Below are 8,349 nucleotides of genomic sequence, written 5' to 3' on the forward strand. Positions count from 1 at the left end.
TATGGTAATCGAACCTCAGTGGCCATCCTCAGGCCCCCTTGCTGGGTAGATGATAGGATTATGACAAAATTCAATTAAGGGGCTGGGAAGGTGGCTCAGTGGTAGAGCGCTTGCCTTGCGTGCATGAGGCCCTGGGTTTGATTCCTCAGCACACATAAAGCAGAAAAAGCCGGAAGTGGCGCTGTGGCTCAAGTGGCTGAAGAGCTCAGGGACAGTGCTAGGCCCAGAGATCAGGCCCCATGACTGGCAAAAGAAAAAAGTCTTCAATGACCAGGCCCTGATTTCAAGGCCCGGGACAGGCAAAAAAGAGGAAGGTGTGTGAGGGGGAATAGGTCACAGGCTTTATGAAAACAACAGTGAACCCTGAGACCGCCTTTTCAGGGCAGGGAGAGTGGGCAAAGGGCTGTTTGATTGGGTTACATTGTATGCAGCATGGAAATGTCACAATGAAACGGTCCTGTACACCTAATGTATGCTAACAACAACAAATCTCCAACAGAAAGTCTTCGGTCCTGCAAAATATTGGAGACTTGCAGGTGCAGCTCAGCATGTGGCCTGTTAATAGCAAGGTCTTAAAAACAAAAACAGAACCAGCTGGGTGCAAAATGATCTAAGTGTGGTGGCTCACACCTCCAGAGGGAGTTTGAGGCCAGCTGGAATGCACAGACTCTTCCTCAAAAACAAAGCAGGCTAAGCAGGGGAAGGTGGCTCAATAATCCTAGCTACTCCCGACGCTGAGATCTGAGATGACCTTTCAAAGCCAGCCAAGCCTGTGAGATGCTTATCTCCAATTAAGCACCAGAAAACCAGAAGTGGCACAATGGGTCAAAGTGGTAGAGCTCTTGCCTTGAGCAAAAGAGCTCAGGGACAGCGCCTAGGCCCTGAGTTCAAGCCCCATGACTGACAAACAAACCAAAATGGCCCAGACTGTTAAGGGAAGTTGGTGTACATGATGGAAATGATTCTCAAATCACTATAACTCTAGCTGTGTTGGTGAGTGTGGTGGTCTCTGCGTGGTATTAGAGGGACACACTCACCAGCCTTCCGAGCTGTATCTGTGGGTACTAACGGCCATCTGCAGGGCGGTACAAGACACTGAGGGAAGTATCGACTTTAGGGAAAGGCGCTGGAGGCCTGGGACGGGTACTTTCTTTGTCTGATTGTCACCTTTTTTGCTCGTAGCGAGGGACAGGCACCCACAGAAAATGCAGGCATGCATGAGGTTTTGGCCATGTCAGATGAGCTCAGAAGGCCAGAAGCCCCTGTGCCAGTTTCACCCAGACCCCAGACATCGAGGGGGAAGCAGCGGCCAGAAGAGGGCGCCGGAGGACCACGCCTGGGGCCTGTGCACCCAGGGCAGGAGGCCTCGGGCTAGGAAGGCTCAGGGCCAGGAGGCCCCATGGTGGGAGGCCGTGACACCGCAGCCTCCACAGGGCCACCACCCGCAGTCTCAGAGGCACTTTTGAGTTTGAGGCCAGCCTTGCTAAGGAGTGAGATTTCCTGTGAGGTTCCTGGCTAGAGGACCGATGACGCCTTCCATGGCCATACCTTGGGAAGGCTCGGTCGCCACCCAGGCCTCCCGGCGGGAGGGCCGCAGCCGGATAAGTTAATCAGATCTAAACGGGGCTGGGAGGAAGGCAGCCTCCCCTCCCCTCCCCTCCCCTCCCCCTTGCAGGTGCTTGCAAGCCTTTGAAGGAAGCTGGCTAGTAAGGCCCCCACAGTAGGTGTTCCTTTTCCTTGTCTTTACTTCTCCAGGAGACAGAAGCCACCTGTTCCTTACACCTAGGGAAACTGAGGTCAGAGAGGTTTGCAAACTCCAGCTGGCAGCCCCCCAACAAGCAATGGATTTAGTTCCTACTACCTGCTTTGACCAGACAGTAGTTACTGACAGCTGAGTCTGGTGGCACCACCTGTAATCCAGGCCTGAAGCGAGAGGATCGAGTTCCAGGCCTACCTGGGCTACAGCAGCAGCAGCGCTGTGGGTGGGGTCGGGTCCGGCTTCAGTGAACCAGGTGACTTTGGTTTGACTTTGGTGGCTGAGGTCCTGCTTGAGAAAGTGACTTCATTTCAAAAAGAAAGCCTTTTCTTTTGGTGTGTGGTGCTGGAGATTGGCCCAGAACCTTCTGTATGTTAACTATCAACGCACGTGCTCGAAATATATCATTCATATCCGACTTACACCACATCACCTTTGTAATAACAGATCATTTTTTTCAAACAGAACAAAAATATCCTTCATATGAAAAGGGCTTGAAGCCGGGCACTGGTGGCTCACGCCTGTAATCCTTGCTACTCAGAGGCTGAGATCTGAGGATCACGGTTCAAAGCCAGCCCAGGCAGGAGAGTCGGTGAGACACTCATCTCCAATAAACCACTCAGAAAACCAGAAGTGGTGCTGTGGCTCAAGTGGTAGAGCTGAGGGACGGCGCCCAGGCCCCGAGTTCAAGGCCCAACCAAAAAATGAAAAGGGCTCCAGTTTAAAGCTGTCCCCTCCTTAAGAGGCGCGCTGGGGTGCAGCCCCGGCCGGCCCAGCCCAGCCCTCCCGTCGAGCATGCCGCCTTCCCTGCTCCTCTTCCTGGCTGCCGCCTCCGTTCCTTAACCTTTGTCTTTGACCTTTGGAGATTCATCCATTCATTCGTCCGTCCGTTCGTTCGTTCAGGAGACAGGATCTTGGCAAGCGGGCCAGGCTGGCCTGGGACCCCGCGCCCATCTCCCCCACGCCAGCGCGCGTCGCGGGGCCGGCCGCCCGGGGTGAGCGTCCCGCCCGCGGGGAGCCGTCAGACCGGGGTGCGCCGGCGGGCGGGGTGCGCCCTGCGGGGAGAGGACCGGGCCCCGCGGCGGCGGCCTTGGGGAGGGGGCGCGCGAGGTGGCCTGCACCGCGTCTCAGCACCGGCGAGGCCGAGCCGGGAGAGGCTGGCGGCCGGCAGGTGCCAGGGTCCTGGGGTGGGCAAGGCCCGGCTGGGAGAGGAGAGCGCAGGCGTGTGGGCTCCGGCCGCGGCGGCCAGCCCGGTGCCCGGTGAGCCAGACGCACGGGCCGGGCCCCGGAGCCGCGTGGACCCCCGCGCCCCGCCCCGGGACGCCGCTCCGCGCCCGCGCCGCCGCCCAGCCATTTCCGCAGGTGTGGGCGTCCGCGCCGCCGCCAGGGGGCGCCAGGGGCGCCGGGACGCGGGCCCGGGGCCGGGGGGCGCCGTCCAGCCGGCCACTGCGGTCCCTCCCCGCGGAGACCCGCTGCGCCCGCGTCCCGGCCGACCGGCCGGCCCGCCCGCCCGCCGCGGGGAGACCGGCGCCGCCCGCGCAGCCGGCGGCAGAGGAACCCCGAGCCGGCTCCCAGCGCCACGCGGCGCGAGCCCCACCCGCCCAGGCGCACCTGCTTGGGGCGTGGCCTCCCGCGAGGCGCGCCTTTGATTGGCGCGCTGTTGACAAAGGGGCGTGGCCGCGCCCCGCCCGCCCCGCCCGCCCGCAGTGGAGTACTTAAGGGGGTTGGCCGCGCGTCCGCGCGCACCGCGCCGCAGCCGGCCCAGCGAGAGCAGCTCTGCGGACCCCCGGCGCCCTCGGCCACGATGCCGCGCTCCTTCCTGGTCAGGAAGCCTTCCGACCCCCGCCGGAAGCCCAACTACAGCGAGCTGCAGGACTCGGCCCCGGGTGAGCGGACGCGGGGGGCGCGCGCCGGCGCCGCGGGGGCCCCCGGGGGGGCCGGGTCGCGGCGGGGCGTCCCGGGGAGGCCGGGCCGGGCCCGCGGGCGCGGGCAGGTGGACGGGGTCGACGGGAGGGGGAGGCCGGCGTCGCGGCGGCGGCGGCGGCGGTGGCCCGGCCCGGCCCGGCCCGGCCCGGCCCGGGCGAGGGGAGGCCGGGAAGTCCGGAGTCCGGGTGGGGGCGGGGTGGAGGCCGGGCCGGTGGGGGCGGGCGGGGGCCCGGCGGGGGCCCGGGCCCGGGGGTGCCGCCCTGCGCCCTCGCCCCTGCGCCCTCGCCCCTGCGCCCTCGCCCCTGCGCCCCTCGCCCCGGGCCGGGGCGGGGGGGGGGGGGGGGGGAGGTCGGAGGTGGAGTGCGAGCTGACCCTGCCCTGTCTGCTCCCCCCGCAGAGCTCACCTTCCAGCAGCCCTACGACCAGGCTCACCTGCTGGCCGCCATCCCGCCGCCCGAGGTCCTCAACCCCACGGCCTCCCTGCCCACGCTCATCTGGGACTCCTTGCTGGTACCCCAGGCCCGGACCCTGGGCTGGGGCACCCCAGAGCCCCAAGAGAGCCCCAAGGCCGGGGAGCTGACCTCCCTGTCGGATGAGGACAGCGGGAAGAGCTCTCAGCCACCCAGCCCGCCCTCGCCGGCCGCGTCCACCTTCTCCTCCACCTCCGCCTCTTCCCTGGAGGCCGAGGCCTACGCCGCCTTCCCTGCCTTAGGCCAACTGCCCAAGCAGCTGGCCCTCCACCCCAGGCTCTCCGGGGCCAGGGACCCCCAGGCCCGGAAGGCCTTCAACTGCAAATACTGCAACAAGGAATACCTCAGCCTGGGCGCCCTCAAGATGCACATTCGCAGCCACACGCTGCCCTGCGTGTGCGGGACCTGTGGGAAGGCCTTTTCCAGGCCCTGGTTGCTGCAGGGCCACGTCCGCACCCACACCGGTGAGTGTCCCTGTGCCCCCCCCCACCTCCCCCCCCTCGCCCCTGCCTGGCGGTGCTTGGGGCTCCAGCTCCCTTCCGGCCCACGGAGGGGGGTTGGGCAGAAGCGGGTCTGGCGGGGCAGGGGCAGGGTGTGGGCAGGGCGTAGGGTCGGGGCCTTTCCACCCTGCCCTGCAGATCTGGGAAGGAGCCCAGTGACACCTTGTTGTTTACTGCCGCACAGGATGTGCCCACCTTCTCCACCTGTGCCCGGCTCCTGCCTGGCCAACACCCTGGGGCTCGGGGTGGGGAGGGGGCATAGGGCAGGCGCCCAGGAAGAGTGCATGCCCAGAACCCAGGCACAGGGCTTCCAGAAAGTGCCGGTAGCCCTGGGTGAGCCTGTTCAGGCCTGAGGGATGGCGGTGGCTGAAGGTGGGGAATCCCCGCACAGCCCCTGCTCACAGGGCCCCTTCCCACCCGGCCCAGGCCCATGCCCATGCCACATGGAGCGGTTCAAAAACAATGCGGAACTTTGTGCTGAGGCCTGGCAGCTGCCCCTTCAGAACCTGAATGGTGGAGAATGTTGTGGGGGGGGGCGTTTAGAGAGAGGCTGTGAAGGAAGAAGGCCCAGGGCCACAGCTCCGTCCTGAGACAGGCGCCCAAGAGCCACGGTTGGCCCAGGTGGCTGACCTGAGCAGTCCGCGGGCCAGGCACCCTGTGGACGAAGCTCCCCCCCCCTCCCCCCCCCCCCCCCCCCCCCGTGCATTCTACTGAATGCACACATAGCACAACCTGTAAAGGTCCAACAAAGGGGACGCCATTTCGAGAGGGAGTCAAGCCTTGGGGTGCTCTGGGGGCCCCAGTCCTGCCCTCCCACACAGACATTGTTTGAATGCAAAGGCTCCCTCAGCCCCCATTGACATGCGCCCATCCTCCTGGACCCTATTGTGTGCTTAATGGTTAGGCACAGTGGGGGGTGAGGAGCAGGTGCACCGGGCAGTGGTGCCCGCACCTGTTCCCGCCGCAGCTGCTACCCATGGTGTGACAGGCCCTTTTAATCCGGGGGTATCGCATGTACGGTGCCCCCCTTTGTCCCCGCCGGCCTGGTGCCGATTTCACACTTGCCAGGAGCACCAGAAAGGCGGCTGAGGGGTGGAGGGAATGGGGGGGGTCGCGACAGGGTGCCATGTGCTCCACAAGCCTTTAGTTGACCCTCAACTACTGACAGAGCTTCAGCGGGGACTGGGTGGGAGGCCTGCAGCCCGCTCAGGCCCCCCCCCCCAGCAGGGCTCCCACCCTAAGGTGGCAGCCTCCCACCCTGCCGTCCCCTGGGCCGCCCTGTGGTCCCCTGGGCCGGTCCCGCCTGGCCACACCCACTAGGCCTTGGCGATTCTTTGCCAGCTGGTCCTGCATTCCAGCACTGGCCTGGAAGGATGTTGAATGTTAGAGCAGTGCTTGTCCCCGTAGGAGCTCAGTAGATGTTTCTCTGATGAGTTTTGATTATACCCTTAGGGGGAAAAGAAACCCAACGCAGTCAGCTCCTGGCTGGGGCAGGGGCTGGGCTCCAAGGTCCTTGGCAGTCTTTTGGGCTGTTCTGTGTGGTGCCGTGCTAAGGCTTGAACTCAAAGCCGCGGCCTGTGTTCTTAGTGCTCAGTAGCTGGCTGGAACTCCACCACGTGAGCCACACTTCCAGTTCTGGTTTTGTGCTGGCTCATGGGGATGTCTTGCGAGCGCTTACAGAGCACTTTCTGCATGGTTCGCACCTGGGAGACTTCACACACCTTGTCCAGGGCCACAGACTTTGGGGTCCCAGGCTGAGGCTCAGGCCTGTTCCTGGGGCTCCTGCCAGACGGGTTTGTCTGAGGCGTGGCCCAGCCAGTGCTGAGGTGGGGAGGGGGGACCCCGGAAGTCTGCCCCTCTAACTTGGGCCCCAAAGACAATAAAGTAATGGCCACAAGGGCCTTGCCTTGGTCAAGGCCTGGGACCTGCTGGGGGGTCCTGGAGATGCCACTGGGCTTCCGTGCCTCAGTTTCCCCCTCCCTATTGCGAGGTGTGCAGGAGGATCGCGTGCCTGTGGAGTGAGTCAGTAGTCTGTTTGTGGGGCCCCTCTGCACCTGCGGGGTGTGAGGATCCTCGGCCTGCACTTAGTCACGGACCTGACTCCCCAAGGCGAGAAGAGAGGCCCCGGGACACGGCCGCTTCCCTGGGCCATGGGACTCTGCCGGCGCCTCACCCCCCACCCCTGCGCTCTGCCCTCTCCCCAGGCGAGAAGCCCTTCTCCTGCTCACACTGCAGCCGGGCCTTCGCCGACCGCTCCAACCTGCGCGCGCACCTGCAGACACACTCAGATGTGAAGAAGTACCAGTGCCCCGCCTGCGGCCGCGCCTTCTCCCGCATGTCGCTGCTCCACAAGCACCAGGCGGCTGGCTGCACCGCGGGCCCCCGCTGACTCTCCCTGCCTGGGCCAGAGGCTCCCGAGGCTCTGGAGTTGCTGTGTGGCCCACAGGACTCTGGCTCCGACCTCTGCCCTGGCCTTGGAGGCCTTCAGTGGGAACGGGTGGCCGCCCACCCGCCACTGTGGAGCCAGGCCCAGGCCCGCTGGGTTTGTGCACCCTGAGCTGTTAGCTGCAGCCAGAAGCCATCAGACCGGACCAGGACACTCCCACTCCACTCAGGGGACCCCACTCTCCCCTTCCCTCCCCCCAGGAACCCTCAAGCCACCTTCCTGGGGGCAACTATGCAGCGATCGTGGGACAGGAGTGGGCAGGAGGCCGCCTAGCCTGGAGGTGGCCCCTGTGTGTCACGGTGACACCTGGTTTACTCTCAGGAACTGAGTGACAGCCCTCAGCCAGCCTGTCCTGTCCAGGGGCCACAGCCTGGCCCCAAGGCCCCAGACCCGCTCTGGGACCGACAGGTGTGGGAGGAAGATGTTTACATTTTTAAAGGTACACTGGTATTTATATTACAAGCAGCATTTTTTGTGTTAAGGAAACATTTTGTATAGTTATATATACAGTTTATTGATGTTCAATAAAGTGGTTAATTTATATAGCAGCGTTCCCTGGCCCCGCGGGGTGGTTACGGGGTGGGCACTAACGGAAGGGAAGAGGGCCGTGGAGGTGGGCCCTGCCTGGCGGGGAGTGGCAGCCCCTGGCCAACGCGGCCTGGAAGAGACACTGGATCCAAACAGGCCACAGGGCCACAGCTGCCGTGGCTGTGCGCCCCTGGGCGGGCTTCCGGCCGTCCTTCCTGCCCCCTGGGCCTCTGTCAGGCAGGCCCACACCTCGTCTGGCTGCTGGGTACCAAATGGCCTTTGATGCCAGGAAATTGGCCGGCTGGAGCCAGGAGGGTGAGAAGCCCGGCCAGAGGGTAGGGGTCACCGGACTTCCTGCTCGGAGGGGGGACAGCCGCTTGCCCGGCTTAGGGCAATCACGGCTGGCCACTGCTGCTGCTGCTGTCACCTCGGGGGGCCTCCTGGGGCCAGCAGAAAATGAGTGTCCTTGCTGAGGACAAAAGGTGCCAAAGGTGCCAGTTTCCTGCAGGGCGTCCCGGGCAGGCTGCGGCCCCAGCTCAGCCCAGTCAGGCTGGGATGGGGCGGGACCGGCGGCGGGGGTGGGGGCGGCGGGGGAGAGGGGAGGGCTCCAGGCTCCAAAGGAGAGATGAGTCTTTCTTCTAAACAGGAAATGGTGACCCGCAGGCCGGAGCAGCCCTTAATGGCTTGCAGCTTTCCTCTCCAAAGGGGGGAGAAAAATGTTCT

General features: G+C 64.2%; 1 protein-coding gene across 1 annotated transcript; it reads left to right on the plus strand.

The window, feature by feature from the left end:
* Nucleotides 1-3,517: 3,517 nt before the first annotated feature.
* Nucleotides 3,518-7,599, plus strand: Snai1 (snail family transcriptional repressor 1). Its single transcript, XM_042702191.1, has 3 exons — nt 3,518-3,642; nt 4,080-4,616; nt 6,857-7,599. The coding sequence occupies exons 1-3, from the start codon at nt 3,561-3,563 to the stop codon at nt 7,039-7,041; spliced, it is 804 nt and encodes a 267-aa protein (XP_042558125.1). The 5' UTR covers nt 3,518-3,560; the 3' UTR covers nt 7,042-7,599.
* The last annotated feature ends 750 nt before the right edge of the window (nt 7,600-8,349 follow it).

This window comes from Dipodomys spectabilis, unplaced genomic scaffold (assembly GCF_019054845.1).
Source record: "Dipodomys spectabilis isolate Male_0828 unplaced genomic scaffold, ASM1905484v1 ptg000317l, whole genome shotgun sequence".
Classification (NCBI taxonomy): domain Eukaryota; kingdom Metazoa; phylum Chordata; class Mammalia; order Rodentia; family Heteromyidae; genus Dipodomys; species Dipodomys spectabilis.

What these genes read in the sequence shown, in the direction of transcription:
- Snai1 (XM_042702191.1), top strand. Translation starts at nt 3,561, where the DNA reads ATGCCGCGCTCCTTCCTGGTCAGGAAGCCTTCCGACCCCCGCCGGAAG. An exon ending in GCTGCAGGACTCGGCCCCGG is followed by an intron (nt 3,643 to 4,079) that starts GTGAGCGGACGC and finishes CTCCCCCCGCAG; the next exon opens with AGCTCACCTTCCAGCAGCCC. An exon ending in CCACGTCCGCACCCACACCG is followed by an intron (nt 4,617 to 6,856) that starts GTGAGTGTCCCT and finishes CCCTCTCCCCAG; the next exon opens with GCGAGAAGCCCTTCTCCTGC.